Genomic DNA, 14,769 nt, shown 5'->3' on the forward strand with positions numbered 1-14,769 from the left:
CAATTGGAGCACCATTCAGTGGTTGTTGAGTCAGCCCAAAAGAAGGCCCAGTGCTCCAAGTCTCACTCTTCTTTCCCTCCAGGGAAGGAGCAAAAGTTCCTCGACTCTATAGGTCGGCATGTCTTTCACTTTATATGACCCAGTACAATAGGGTCCTCTTTAAACAAATGCAAGACTTTGCCGAGTCCCTCCCTCAGCAATTTCAAGAGCTATTACTTGCCCTGGCTCAAAAGGGGTTGGAAGCGAGCAAACAAGAAATAAGATCAGCATATGACATTTTTGACACCGCTTCCAGGGTATCAGCAACAGCTATTTCTATGAGGAGGTGGGCCTGGCTAAAATCTTCAGACCTTCGTCCTGAGGTCCAAGACAGACTATCAGACTTGCCTTGCACTGGTGACAATCTTTTTGGTGAACAGATACAGCAAGCAGTGGCACAACTCAAAGATCACCATGAGACTCTTCGCCAACTCTCCTTGGTGCCTTCTGAATATCCTGCTAAGCAAACACTCAGAAAGGATCCCAAAAAGTCTTTCTACCACCAAAAGAAATCTTATCCTCCACCGTCCAAAGGTTCTGCTAAGCCTTACCAGAAAGGCCAGTCCAGACAGCCTCGCAGACAAAAACCACAGACAACCCTCAGCCAGGTCCTGCATCTGGTTTTTGACTCTTTCCTAGAGAGCAGCATGCAGCCTCCACTAATGCATGTACCAGTGGGAGGGCGATTGTGCCACTTCAGCAACATCTGGCACACAATCACCTCAGACCAGTGGGTTCTTACCATAATCACTCAAGGTTATCATCTCAACTTTCTAGCCATTCCGCCAGACTCCCCACCTTGGCTGACGTGAGGAACATCCAACCACTCACCACTCCTGGAACAGGCGGTTTCCATCCTCCTCCAGTCCAGAACAATAGAACCAGTGCCCTACTCCCAACAGGTCCTCGGATTCTATTCTCCGTACTTTCTAATCCCCAAAAAGTTAGGTGGCGTTCACCCAATCCTAGACCTTCATACCTTAAACAAGTACCTACAAAGAGAAAAGTTCAAGATGGTAACTTTGGGTTCCCTCCTTCCCCTTCTGCAAAGGGGAGACTGACTCTGCTCTCTAGACCTCCAGGATGCTTACACACATATCGCAATAACTCCGTCTCATCGCAAATTTCTGCGATTTCCCCGTAGGCCCAAAGCACTATCAATACCGAGTGCTACCATTCGGCCTGGCATCTGCACCACGAGTCTTCACCAAGTGCCTTGTAGTAGTAGCAGCAGCATTCCTCAGAACTCAAGGTGTCCACGTCTACCCATACCTCGACGATGGGTTGATCAGGGCTCCCACCCAGCAAGATGCTTTGATGTCCCTACGTCTCACCTTGCATACCCTAATCTCCCTAGGGTTCCTCATCAGTTTTCCAAAGTCCAGCTTGGTCCCATCACAAACCCTGTCGTTCATAGGAGCAGACTTGGACACCCTCAAAGCAAAAGCATTTTTTCCTCGAGAACAAGCTCTCACTATCTCCTCTCTCGCCCATCAGCTGCAGTCCCGACAACGCTCAACTGCACGTCACTTTCTGGTTCTGCTAGGACACATGGCGTCCTCCGTACATATCACTCCCATGGCTCGTCTAGCCATGAGAGTCATGCAGTGGACTCTCAGGTCACAGTGGATTCAGTCATCTCAACCACTGTCAGCTGTTGTTCACACCACCAACCCACTTTGCCTATCTCTAGCTTGGTGGAAAAATCAGGCCAATCTCCTCCAAGACCTTCCGTTCCGAGCTCCAGATCCTCAAATAACCCTTACAACCGATGCCTCCAACCTCGGCTGGGGAGCACATGTTGCCAATCTACAAACTCAAGGGTCCTGGTCTCCAGAGGAAGCCAAACACCAAATCAATTTCCTGGAGCTACGAGCAATCAGATATGCTCTCAGGGTGTTTCAGGATCGCCTTTCCAACCAGGTCATCCAGATTCAGACAGACAGCCAGGTGGCCGTGTGGTACATCAACAAACAAGGAGGAACAGGCTCCTACCTCCTGTGTCAGGAAACTGCACAGATTTGGGCGGAGGCCCTTTCCCACTCAATGTACCTCAAGGCCACCTACTTGCCGGGAGGGGACAATGTGTTGGCAGACAAGCTGAGTTGCACCTTTCAACCGCACGAGTGGTCCCTCAACCCCACAGTAGCGGGCTCAATATTCCAACGTTGGGGTTATCCTCACATAGACCTCTTTGCGTCACCTCAAAACCGCAAAGTAGAGAACCTTTGCTCTCTCACTCACAGCCAAAACTCACTACCAAGAGATGCGTTCTCCCTCTCATGGGCAACCAGTCTCCTATATGAATTCCCTCCACTTCCACTTCTCTCGAAGACTCTCGTGAAACTACGTCAGGACAAGGACGCATGATCCTGATAGCCCCTCACTGGCCACGCCAAGTGTGGTTTCCGATTCTTCAGGACCTCACCATTCGCAGGCACATTCCCTTGGGGAGGGACCCGCTTCTGATCACTCAGAAAGATGGGTGCCTACGCCACCCCAATCTTCAGGCCTTGACCCTGACTGCCTGGATTTTGAAAGGTTAATTCTTCAGCCTCTCAACCTTTCGGAGCCAGTTTCCCATGTCCTGATTGCTTCACGGAAGCCTTCCACAAGAAAATCTTATTTTTACATATGGAACAGGTTTAAGTCATGGTGTTCCTCACTGTCCCTTGATCCTTTTACCTGTTCCACCACAAAGTTTCTAGACTATCTCTGGCACTTGTCAGAATCAGGTCTAAAAACCTCTTCCATCAGAATGCATGTCAGTGTGGTAACGGTCTTCCATAAAGGTGTTGGGGATATTCCTATTTCAGTTCAACCCCTTCTAACACATTTTCTGCAGGGCTTGCTCCACCTCAAACCTTCACCGCACCCTCCAGCCCCTTTTTGGGACCTCAATCTGGTTTTGGGTCGGCTTATGAAACCACCATTCGAACCTCTCCAATCCTGTGATCTTCTCTATCTCACATGGAAAGTGATTTTTCTTTTGGCAATCATATCCACTCACGGAGTTAGTGAGTTACAGGCCCTAGTTACCTATCCGCCTTACACTAAACTTCTGCACAACCGAGTAGAACTCCGCACTCACCCAAAGTTTTTGCCTAAGGTAGTATCTGAGTTTCACATTAATCAATCCATTATACTACCCACCTTCTTTCCCAGGCCCCATTCCAATCCAGGAGAACAGGCTCTGCATACCCTTGACTGTAAACGGGCTCTAGCATTCCACCTAGGCCGCACAGCTGCCCACAGGCAAAGTACTCAATTGTTTGTTTCCTTTGCTTCCATCAGATTGGGTCAACCTGTGGGTAAGCAGACTCTCTCCTCCTGGTTAGTGGACTGCATATCCTTTTGCTATCAGCAAGCAGGCATTCCTCTTCAAGACTGTGCTAAAGCACACTCTGTCAGGGCCATGGCGACTTCAGTAGCGTACCTACGCTCGGTGCCGCTTCCTGATATTTGTAGGGCTGCTATCTGAAGTTCTCTCCACACCTTTACAGCCCATTATTGTTTAGACAAGGCTGGAAGACAAGATTCCATCTACAGCCAGTCTGTCTTGCACAACCTATTTGCAGCTTGATGTACCAACACCCTTCCGCATGCCCGTTAAGGTTCAGGATGCCCTCTACCAAATGCCACCCTACTCCTTGTGCCTGTTGTACATCTTGGGTACATTTGGTGCAGTTCTAGGACATCCTCAGCTCAGTACGCACCCATATGTGAGGACTACCATCCTGCTTATCCTGTGAGAAAGCAGAAGTTGCTTACCTGTAACAGGTGTTCTCACAGGACAGCAGGATGTTAGTCCTCACGAAACCCGCACACCACCCCGCGGTGTTGGTTTCATTACGTTTTCTTATTTTATTTTTTGGCACTTGCTATAGCTTTTAAACAAGACCGAAGGGGGGCCCCTGCTGGTTGCAGGGTTAGTGCCATCCTGGGCATGCCCAGTAGGTGCCAGTCAAAGTTCTAGAAACTTTGACAAAAGTGTTCCGTGATTGGGCTCCATCCTGTGATGTCACCCATATGTGAGGACTAACATCCTGCTGACCTGTGAGAACACCTGTTACAGGTAAGCAACTTCTGCTTTACTCTTTCAGATAATAGAAGGGCTAGGGGGCACTCCATGAAGTTAGCGTGTGGCACATTTAAAACTAATCGGAGAAAGTTCTTTTTCACTCGATGCACAAAAAAACTCTAGAATTTGTTGCCAGGGGATGTGGTTAGTGCAGTTAGTGTAGCTGTGTTTGGATAAGTGCTTGGAGGAGAAGTCCATTCTCCCAGGGCAAGCAGGATGGTAGTCCTCACAGATGGGTGACATCAGATGGAGCCCTGTCACGGAACACTTTTGTCAAAGTTTCTAGAACTTTGGCTGGCACACTGAGGATGCCCAACATGCCACCAACCCTGTGGCCACACGGGTCCCCCTTCAGACTCTTTTTTTTTCCATGCAGCAGTTGCCTTACGGTTATTGGAGCTCTGTGATAATTTCTTTCCTCGCACTATTCCTCACGGAATATTTCAAAGTCTTTCCTCGTTCCGGGGTCCCCCATTGTGCACCGATTCCTGCGGCGTCAGGTAAGTTCGTTCGTGCTTTTTTGCGGTCGGTTCCCGTCTGTCCACCTTTCGGTGACCTCACCGACCGCATGCCTCTATTTATCATGGTGACCGGTTTTCGAAAGTGCCCAGAATGTCCATGGACTATGTCCATAATGGACCCACACGACATCTGCGTCCTGTGTCTTGGGCCTTCCCATGATGTCCGTCGGTGTCCCAGCTATGCTCAGATGACCCCCAAAGGCCAGCGTGCCCGCCTGGACAAGATGGAGCACTTGTTTGGTTCCAAGCAATCTGCTCCATCAACTCTGGTGCCAGGTGCATTGAGTCGTGGGGATAAAGCTGACACGGGACCTTTCCCCATCAAAGCCCCGCCAAGAAAACCGAGGAGCGGGAAACCACCCCTCACTGGCATCGAGTCATTCAAAGACTTTGGCATCATTGTCCTCTGCGCCGGAAAAGGACCAAGCCGAGCACCGTGGGAAGCATCGACACCGGCACTGATGGTCGTCACCGACCTGTGCCAACACCGACACCGTAGGGGCATCGGCGTCAGCCAAACCACCTCCAAAGAGGCCCCAGGGAGAGAAGGCCCCATCCTCCTCTGGACCCGGGAGCCCAGGGCGTTCCCCACCAATATTGGTGCCAGGCACCAAGCCTCTATGGACCTCCATTGACGCTCTGATGACACCCAGCCTGCCTCTTACTCTGGGGTGGGTTTTCTCCGCACCCTTGTTTCGAGAGGAGTTGGACCATGTTGTCCAACAGGCAGTGCTTAATGCCCTTCTGGGCCTCCAGCCGCCGACGCCGGCCCCCATACCGGCATCAGAACCAGCGCCCTCTATGTTGGCACCTCTCCTGGACAGGCTGGACATGCTGCTCAGTGCCTTACCGACACAGGCGTGCCAGCGGGTCCCTCTGTGCCCTGCCAACTACCGATACCTCCTCCAGTCACAATCCCGATTCCAGGCTCCTCTGAGGAGGAAGATAGCCGAGTGGAGGAGTAGCTTAGTGGTTAGCGCAGTGGGCTCTGAACCAGGAAACCAGGGTTCAAGTCCCACTGTCGCTCCTTGTGACCTTGGGCAAGTTACTTTTTACCCTCCTTTGCCTCAGATACAAATTAGATTGTAAGCCCTCTAGGTATAGGGAAATACCTACAGTACCTGAATGTAATCCATCTTGAAGTGCTGAAAAAAGTGTGAAATGTGGAATATAGAAATCTAAATAAAAATAAAATAAAAAGTAAAAAAGATACGGCTCCCTGCCCATCTCCACGGGTGGATCCACCGATGCCAGATCCTGTCCCCGGGCCATTGGGCCTCCCGGTGCTCTGATGCCCCTCACCAGTCTCAGTGCTGGCACCACCGCTGTCTGTTCCACTTCACCGACCATTAGTGCCCATGCCCAGTACCCTGGGGTTTAGCCTCTCTCCTTGACCCGGACATTTTGCCGCTAAAGAAGAGGCCCCCTATGACCCATGGGGGATGCTTCATCTGAGCATTCCTTGGAGTCTTCCGAGGACCTTCTGTCAGAGCCTTCCCCTCCAGAAGATAGATGGCGCTCTCCTCCGGAGGATCTCTCTTTTGCAAGTTTTGTCAGGGAAATGGCGGAAACTATTCCCTTTCAACTTTCTACAGAAGAGGATGCCCGCAACAAGATGTTGGAGGTCTTACAGTTTGTGGACGCTCCTAAGGAGAGGTGATGGCTGTCCCGCTACATGAGGTTCTTCTGGACCTCCTTCACTGTCTCTGGGAACATCCAGGTACTGTTTCTCTAGTCAATAGGAAGACGGATGCCACCTGCCTGGTTCAAACCTGGTTTAACAGGTTTTCAGAAGAGCCAGTTGTCATGGCAGTCCGTGGTGGTGGAATCTGCCCAGAAAAAGGCCAAAAGGAACCGCCCTCACTCCAACAGGAAAAGACCAGCGAGCCTTAGATGCCCTTGGTCGAAGGGTCTTCCAGGGTTCCATACTTATCACGCACATAGCAGCGTACCAGTTATACATGAACCAGCATAACAGGAACCTCTGGAAACAGGTCCAGGAGTTCACGGAGACCCTGCCACAGCAATTTCAGGAGGGCCTAGAATCCATTCTCCAAATGGGATTGGAGGCTGGAAAACACGAGATGAGAGCGGCCTATGACATTTTTGAAACAGCGTCAAGAGTCTCAGTGGCAGGCAATAGTGCCAGACGCTGGGCCTGGCTGAAAGCCTCAGACCTTCGTCCAGAGGTCCAAGAAAAATTGGCCTACCTCCCCTGTACAGGAGAAAACCTGTTCGGGGACAAGATACGAGATGCAGTGGCCCAACTCAAGGATCACCATGATACACTGCGTCAGCTATCGACTACCACCTCAGATGCCTCCTAAGCGACCCATAGATACCAGGAAGCAGTTTTACAAACAACAGAGATACTACCCTTCAGCCTCCCATATCCTTACAGTTTCGTCCTCCCAAAGAGGCCACCCTCGCCAAAAAAGAGCACCTAGAGCTCAACCAGCTCCCCGATCTGGTCCTGCAGCTGGTTTTTGACTGGCATCCAGAGAGCAGAAAACTGTCCCCTCTGCCTGCAACGTCCGACCCACCTGTGGGAGGTCTCTGCCATCTCTGCCACTTCGTCAACAATTGGTGTCTAATTACCACCGACCGATGGGTACTGTCCATCGTAGCTCACGGTTACCACCTGAATCTCCTCACTGTTCCTCCAGACTCCGCGCCGTCTCTGGTGTGGAGCCTTGTAGAACCCGCAAAAACCCTTGAGTTAGAACTCTCGGCCCTACTCCACTCCAGAGCCGTGGAGTCTGTTCCCAGGGCTCAACGGAGATGGGGGTTCTACTTCTGGTATTTTCTTATACCAAAGAGAACAGGCGGCCTCCTTCCCATCCTCGATCTTCAAGCCTTAAACAGGTTCCTTCGCAGAGAACGATTCAGAATGGTATCCCTGGACACCCTATTTCCGCTTTTGAATCAAGGGGAATAGCTCTGCTCTCTGGATCTCCAGAACGCTTACGCACACATTGAGATTTTTCCACCTCATCGCAAATATCTGCACTTCATCGTAGGCTGCCAACACTTCCAGTACAGGGTTCTCCCCTTCGGGCTAGCCTCCATGCCCCAAGTCTTAACGAAGTGCCTTGCAGTGGTGGGAGCACATTTACACAGAAACGGTGTGCATGTGTTCCCAATTCTGGACGATTGGCTGATCAAGAGCCCATCGAAAGAGGGAGCACTCTGTGTCCCTCAATGTGACATTAATCCTCTTTGTCACTGGGTTTCCTCGTCAACTACCCAAAATCCCAGTTGACTCCGTCCCAGACACTAACTTTCATCGGAGCAGACCTAGACACCATCGTGGCCAAGGCTTTCCTCCCCAGCGAACACATAGCCACCCTGACCTCCACCCATCTGCTCCTGCAGTTGCTGGGCTACATGGCATCGTCGGTACATGTCACCCCAAAGACCCTGCGGTCTCAGTGGCATCAAGCCACTCAGAAACTCTCGGCAATGGTCCAGATAACCGACCCACTCCAGCTCTCCCTCACCTGGTGGGCACAAGAATCCAACTTGAGCAGGGGACTTCCTTTTCAGCCCCCGGCTGCCTATGTAACTTTGACCACAGACGCCTCCAACCTAGGCTGGGGAGCCCATGTCAAGAGCTATGAACACAAGGCCTGTGGTCGAGAGTCGAGGCGGCCTGCCAGATAAATTTCCTGGTATTCTGGGCGATGCAGTATGCCCTCTATGCATTCCAGGACTGCCTCCGTCTTGATCTAAACAGACAACCAGGTAGCCATGTGGTACATGAACAAACAGAGGGGCACAGGCTCTTATTCTTCTGCCAAGAGGCGGTGCAGATTTGGGCCTGGGCCCTATCGCATTCCATGCTCCTGTGGTCCATCTACCTAGCGGGCATCGAGAATGTAATAGCGGACAGACTCATCCGGACTTTCCAGCCCCACGAGTGGTCCCTGAATCCCTGTGTAGCGGACAGAATCTTCCACCGGTGGGGTCAGCTGGACGTAGATCTCTTTGCATCCCCGCAGAACCACAAGGTAGACTGATTCTGCTCCCTGCACGAGGACATACCTTGTGAGCTGAAGAGGAGTCCTGGCAGCTAATGAGTCAGGAACAAAGTGTGTGTGTATATGTAGCAGCTGCCGGAAAGGACACATTCGGTAACCCAAACACCCAACTTTACTACACCATACTTCCCAAGACGTACACACCGACACTCTTCCATTACACAGTCACAGACTCACATCCAGTCATTCACACATGCGCACACAAATAAAGCAGATGCTCAAATCACAAGATGCACATATTCTGTGATCAAATTCATGTGCACCTGCAGACATAGACCATACCTAATTATGGTGTAACTGGGTTTAAAAAAGGTTTGGATAAGTTCCTAGAGGATAAATCCATAAATTTCTATGACAATAATTAATAAGCAATAGTAGTTTGTGATCTATTTAATGTTTGGGTACTTGCTAGGTACTTGTGACTTGGAATGGCCACTGTTGGAAACAGGATACTAGCTCGATGGACCCTTGGTCTGACCCAGTATGGCATTTCTTATGTTCTTATGGACACATTTCTTCATACACAACTTCAACCTACAACACATATATACTGAGAGTTGGGGCACAATGTGGAAGTGTGAGCAGACAGGTTGGGACAGCCACACAGGAGAGGCATTCCATTAACTAGAGTTACCCAATTGCCAATTTCAACCACAGGAGTTCTGATGAGCATAGGGTTGCACTGCAACTCTATTCAACTACTCTGCCCTCATATAACTTACCACACAACATGAACAGCCTCACACACACAAATAACACCTTCAACATATTAGCCACAAACACGACACCCAATAAGCAGAGTCACTAATACTGAAAAGAAATACACCATTCACACTCACCATTACCCTTACAAATGTAAATATGTACTCCGCTACTATGTACCAGTATATCTTTTCTTCCCATCACTTTTGATGGTATAGTCCACTAATTTTCAATATACCGCTAGCAGAGCCCTGCAAAACATTTAGAATATCCTCTCCTACCCCTGCTTATCCTCTCTTATCTCCATCCCCCCAAACAATCCCTTCTAACCCAGGGGTTTCCAACATTTCTGGGCATTCATATTTCTTTTGAACCTCCAAAATGTTCATGGTTCAACAGCCCCTTCCCATCACTCTCTATCCCTTCCCCATCACTTTATCCACTTCCCACCATGTCCCCCACTATATTCCCTCTCCTTGCCAACCTACCCCATTACTATCTCTAGCTCACCTTATTATTGCTACGGCCACCAATATGGTAGATATGGGGCTAACATTTTGACATCAGACTGAAGCACATTTTAGGACAGGCAAAAACGATATTATTATAATAGATTATGCTGACATATTCACTCCCTCTTAAGACTTACATTTCTGGTAAAATGAAGGAAGAGCCTCTCTGTGTGTTTCAAATCCATTCTCCCACAAAGAAGCAAGCAGTGGATTTACCATAAAGATCCTAGTAACAAGTCTCCCCCACCCCCCCTTTTTTGCTACATATATTTCAGCCAACTCTTAAATCATGAATATTGAGGATCCCTTCGGAAAAACTGAGTACTTAATATTGCATATATCAATAAATGTGTGCATCCAGTTTAAATAAAATTGTCAGTGCATATTTGAGTGTGCAAGATAAAACAGATTTATTTTTTTTTGTTAGTACAGTAAAAATGCTATCTGCTGCTCTTGGGCATTGGTAATAAATATTTGTGATCTCTGTTTAGTTATAATATGCTGAGGTCAGGTCTGAAGATAAAACATGAGAATCTGTACATTAAAAGGAAATCTGCTGGTGATATAACCTTTAAGCATTATCAGCTATATACATCAACAGTGGCAAGAGAATCCTGAAGAAGTGACAAGGTGTAGCTTTGGCAGTCAGGCAGCTTATGAAGTACTTTGTTAAGGGTATTTTATATTCTTCTTATAGTTTCACATAGAAGAAGGGGGCTTTTTAAATAAGAATTCCTTTGATTGCGCACAGTTGAATGAATACCTTTGACTAGCTGTAGCAGCTGCACAAAAGTTCTTGAAATGACCCTATTTGAGCAGCTCCATTTCTCCCAGCCCCCGTTGAGAAATGGAGCTGTTTGGGCAGTTTTACATGGATAAAGTCTCTCTGAGTGACAGATGCTCAGACTGAACAAGGGACAATATTTAATTGATGCTATTTTTCAGAATTTGTCTTATGTGAGAATGCCCTCTGTTAAGGTCCTGCTAATGAAGTGTTGCTTGCTATTAAGACCATAAAAAGTAGCAGTTCTAAAATGTGAAGTCACGCAACACATGATATTTTTATTTCTAAATGATGTCTCTCTTGCATTATCTTGTACTGCTGAGTTAATTTTCATTTAGTTTTTCCTTGATTTCAGAAAATAATTGTAAGAAGAAATCTCTTCCATGAGCATTAAGAATCTTCTATATATTCTTTGGTTTTTAGTCTGTTGTTTTCAGAACTGTCTTCATGTGAATGCTGTTACATTGAAGTGGTGCATCGACATCTTCAGCATGTTTTGTTTGCATCCTCCCTGTGTATGCAGCAGTTCTCTTGTATTTGCTCATTATGATCTCTCTGAACATAGCAAGCGTTTCTTTCTTGTTGTTTTTCCATGCACTATATAGCCATTTACATATGAACTTTTTTTGTGAGCAGTTGTTCATTGCATTGTATGCTTATGTGTTCAATGCATGAGCCTTTAATTAAACAGCAGGATATTATTAAATATAGCATGAAAGGCCTTTCTAGTGGATCTGCCTTGTTTAAACTGGGCCCAGAAGCACACTATAGACTAAAAGGAGTGAGCAATGAATTGAGAGTTTGATGGCTGGTCCTCAGAGGTCCTAAGGCTCAGGTGGTTGTCAGCCATAAGTTTAGCTTAGCTCTTTCAGTAATTTGTCACGCCTTACTCTGCTCCTGCTGCGCCAGCACGTGCCAGCTTAGTGTCAGAGTGCCTGTTCGCCAGACGGCCACTCAGGCCTAACATCCTGCTGTTAACAGGACCAGCGGCTTGCTGAGGCAGTATGGAATAGAGAGAGCTTGGCAACAGCCAAATGCTGTGCAGAATAAGCATGCTCATAATGAGATGTGAATGGCATCAGTCAGTCCCTTTAGAATAGGGTCTAGGCGTGTGCCTGTGCTCTTAGGAAGTTTGGCAGCCTATTCATTATCCAGAGTCATCAGGAGTTCAGCCCCTAAAAGCAGCAGCAAATTCACTCAATCATTTGTGCCATCAGGAATGCTTCCTTCTACATTATAATAAAAAAACATTAGGGAAATAATATTGCCATCAGGTACATTCCTTAAAACTCTTAGTATTCCTCTCTTCATTTGAATTTAGAACATCAGCAGAGAATGAAAACCTGGGTCTTCCTTTTACAGAAGTCTGGTTAAAAATCTTTTCCTGCATTTCAGAGTACTTTGCTCTGAAAAAAAGTAAAACTCTTGCAAATGCATTTGATGAAAGCAAATGATTTTGGAAAAATGTTGATCACTATCATAGAAATATAGATCCAGTAAATGTTAAGAATTGCTAATTGCAAATTAGCAGTTATCTGTATTCAAGTCACAAGATTGTAGAATATTTAAACCTTCCTGCTTGACATAAACATGTCAACCTGCAAAATTGTGCTTTAAAGCATACAGTATATAGATTTATACATCTAGACAAGGGGAATGAGATGTCATACTGGCTTCTTCAAGTGTTAATTCGCAAAGTCATATGTGAGGTTTTCCAAGTCATTGTAAATTAGTTTCAGACATTATCCTGTTATTGGAAATGCATGATTCACCTTCTGAGAAAACAGAAGCTGCACACAAAAGGAAAAACATTGCTTTCTACACAGTGAAAAGCTGCCACAAGCAGGGGTCCTATTAAGACAGCTGGAAAGTTGCTTCAGCTTGTTACGCTTGTAAGGTTTATTGGTGACTGGTTTTTGATTACACATTTGAATGCTGTGGGTTCCAGGTTTCAGAATTGTAATTAAAAGGCCAAGCTTGTTTTCAAATTGCTTTGCTATCTCTGTTATTCTATCCTGTATAAAATTATGCAGATTGCCTTTTTAATTTGTTCACTATAAACACTTCACATCTTAAGTAAAACATTTCCAGTGTTTTTTTTCTGATTTCAAAAGTATTCCCTATATCTTTGTAATGTATTATAATTTATTTTAAAGTGTTTTCCATTTACTTGTCATAACTGATGAAAATTTGTGCACAGTGGTGTTTAAAAGATGCAGCATTGTTTACTGTTTGTGTATCAGCAATTTGAACAATTTCATTCTTTTACAGAAAGTTTCATCTGTAAGTCTAATACTGTTGTCTAAGCAGTAATATGTCAGCAGTCAAATTCTAGACATACCATCTTTGTAAGTCACAAATTGTTACTTAGTATTATCAATACTGAAACATCAAAAATGTTTTATCTTTTCAGGCATACAGAACTCAGCAGTAGAATTATGTTTGGTTTTTGTTTGTTTGGGGTTTTTTTTGTTATTTTAACTGAGATTTGTCACAAATTGCTGACTGGTGTAATAGCATTAAAACAAAATGATCAGTAATATAACCTCTTTTTGATGTTGGAATATCAACAAAGCAGATGTCAAGATCAAGTTGCTCAAGTGTGTTTGTATGGATTGAACTGTGACTATGTAATTCATGTAAATTTGTCGATTTCCTTAACCTAAGTGTTAAAGTTATGAGGAAAGAGCTCTGTATCTTGAAGCAATAATCCAGAATCACAGAGAAATAATGACGTTTGAGGATTTTGCAGCTCAGGTCTTTTCTCCCTGTCCTAGCTACTCTCTTAGTGGAACGGGTGAGTCTACATTATTCTCTTTACTACTAAAAAGTACTTGAGCAGCAGATGTACACCTGTTTTCATAGATAAATGCTTGCAGATTTAAGAAGAGTGTTTTCAACTAATGAATATCAAAAGGAATGACGGCATTCATTTTAATTTGTTTTGCATCAGAGCTGTTCACTCGGTTCCTTTCTTCAGCTATCCTGTTAACCTCCAAATCTAGCAAGGTTAATGAACTTTCTCTCAGTAATGTTCTCTGGTTCATTCTGGAGTGTAGGTTTCTTGCTGAGCTGGGAATATATTGCTCAAAAGCTGTGCCCAAATCAGTGCTTACTTAGTTCCTCCCAGTAGATGCCGTTGCTGCTAATGCTAAATGGGCATTATGCTGCTGAGATATCAGGGTCAGGAATTAATGCAGCAGAAATATAAGGACAATGTGCCTTTAGTCGATCCTAACACCAGCACAGTGCATTTTGCATGTATCTAGTGATAAATGTACCAACGCAGTTTGACTGTTTGAATCTATAAGAATTACTGTCTCAATACAGATTTATTGACTTTTATTTTAAGAACTGTGGAGCTGGCATGACCTTGGCCTTATAGCAGCTGTATCTTTTTGGCTTCTTGGGAATTTTTTTGTTTGATTGTATTTTCTTGCAAAATTTAAATACCAACTTGTAGTTTCTGGTGTTCCTGGAAAAGATAATATCCATTCATTTGCACATGAATTCTGCCTGCTAAGGTTGGTTATCCTCTTATTCATGATGATGAGGGAATGCAATCAGAAACATTTACTTAATGCCATCTTTCATATTGCATCCTATTTCAGAAGACTACTGCAGCCTTTACAAAAAAATGTGAAACTGAACCAGTATGGTTTGGTTCTTGCACTCATTATTGCAAAAATGCATAAGATGTCTGCTTAACTTACACTTTTGATTTGTGAAATATGCTGCACCTAAATCATGAAACTGAAGAAAGAAATTCATTTCAGCACTAATAAATCACCTATAAATAAAATCAGCCATGTGTCATTGTTTAACATTACTGGCTTTGGTCCTTGTGCACTCAGAGCTTTGTGAGGAGATAAGAGGTGTATGCAGGCACTTGTATTGGTCGCCAGTGGCAGCAGGCAGAAGGCTTTGGAGATAAGCAAGCTGGCAGAAGTAAAGGGGAACCAGTGCTATTTACATAATCGCGCCTCTGCTTCCTGGAGAGGCGTCAAACATAGGGATGGCCTCTATTGATCTTTGTTGAACTGGAATACTAAACACGCTTCTAACTCGGAGCTCTTGATTAACGTTTCTA

At 45.7% G+C, this 14,769-nt stretch overlaps 1 protein-coding gene across 4 annotated transcripts in view; it reads left to right on the forward strand.

The window, feature by feature from the left end:
* RALGAPA2 (Ral GTPase activating protein catalytic alpha subunit 2) overlaps positions 1-14,769 on the forward strand; it is a 1,327,630-nt gene that overhangs the window by 1,220,158 nt on the left and 92,703 nt on the right. For all 4 annotated transcript variants that reach the window (XM_029593760.1, XM_029593759.1, XM_029593761.1 and 1 more), the window contains one exon: positions 13,355-13,476. In XM_029593760.1, the coding sequence (XP_029449620.1) occupies positions 13,355-13,476 (122 nt within the window). The remainder of the gene's footprint in view (positions 1-13,354; positions 13,477-14,769) is intronic.

The sequence above is a fragment of the Rhinatrema bivittatum genome, chromosome 3 (genome assembly GCF_901001135.1).
Source record: "Rhinatrema bivittatum chromosome 3, aRhiBiv1.1, whole genome shotgun sequence".
In the NCBI taxonomy this organism is placed as follows: Eukaryota; Metazoa; Chordata; class Amphibia; order Gymnophiona; family Rhinatrematidae; genus Rhinatrema; species Rhinatrema bivittatum.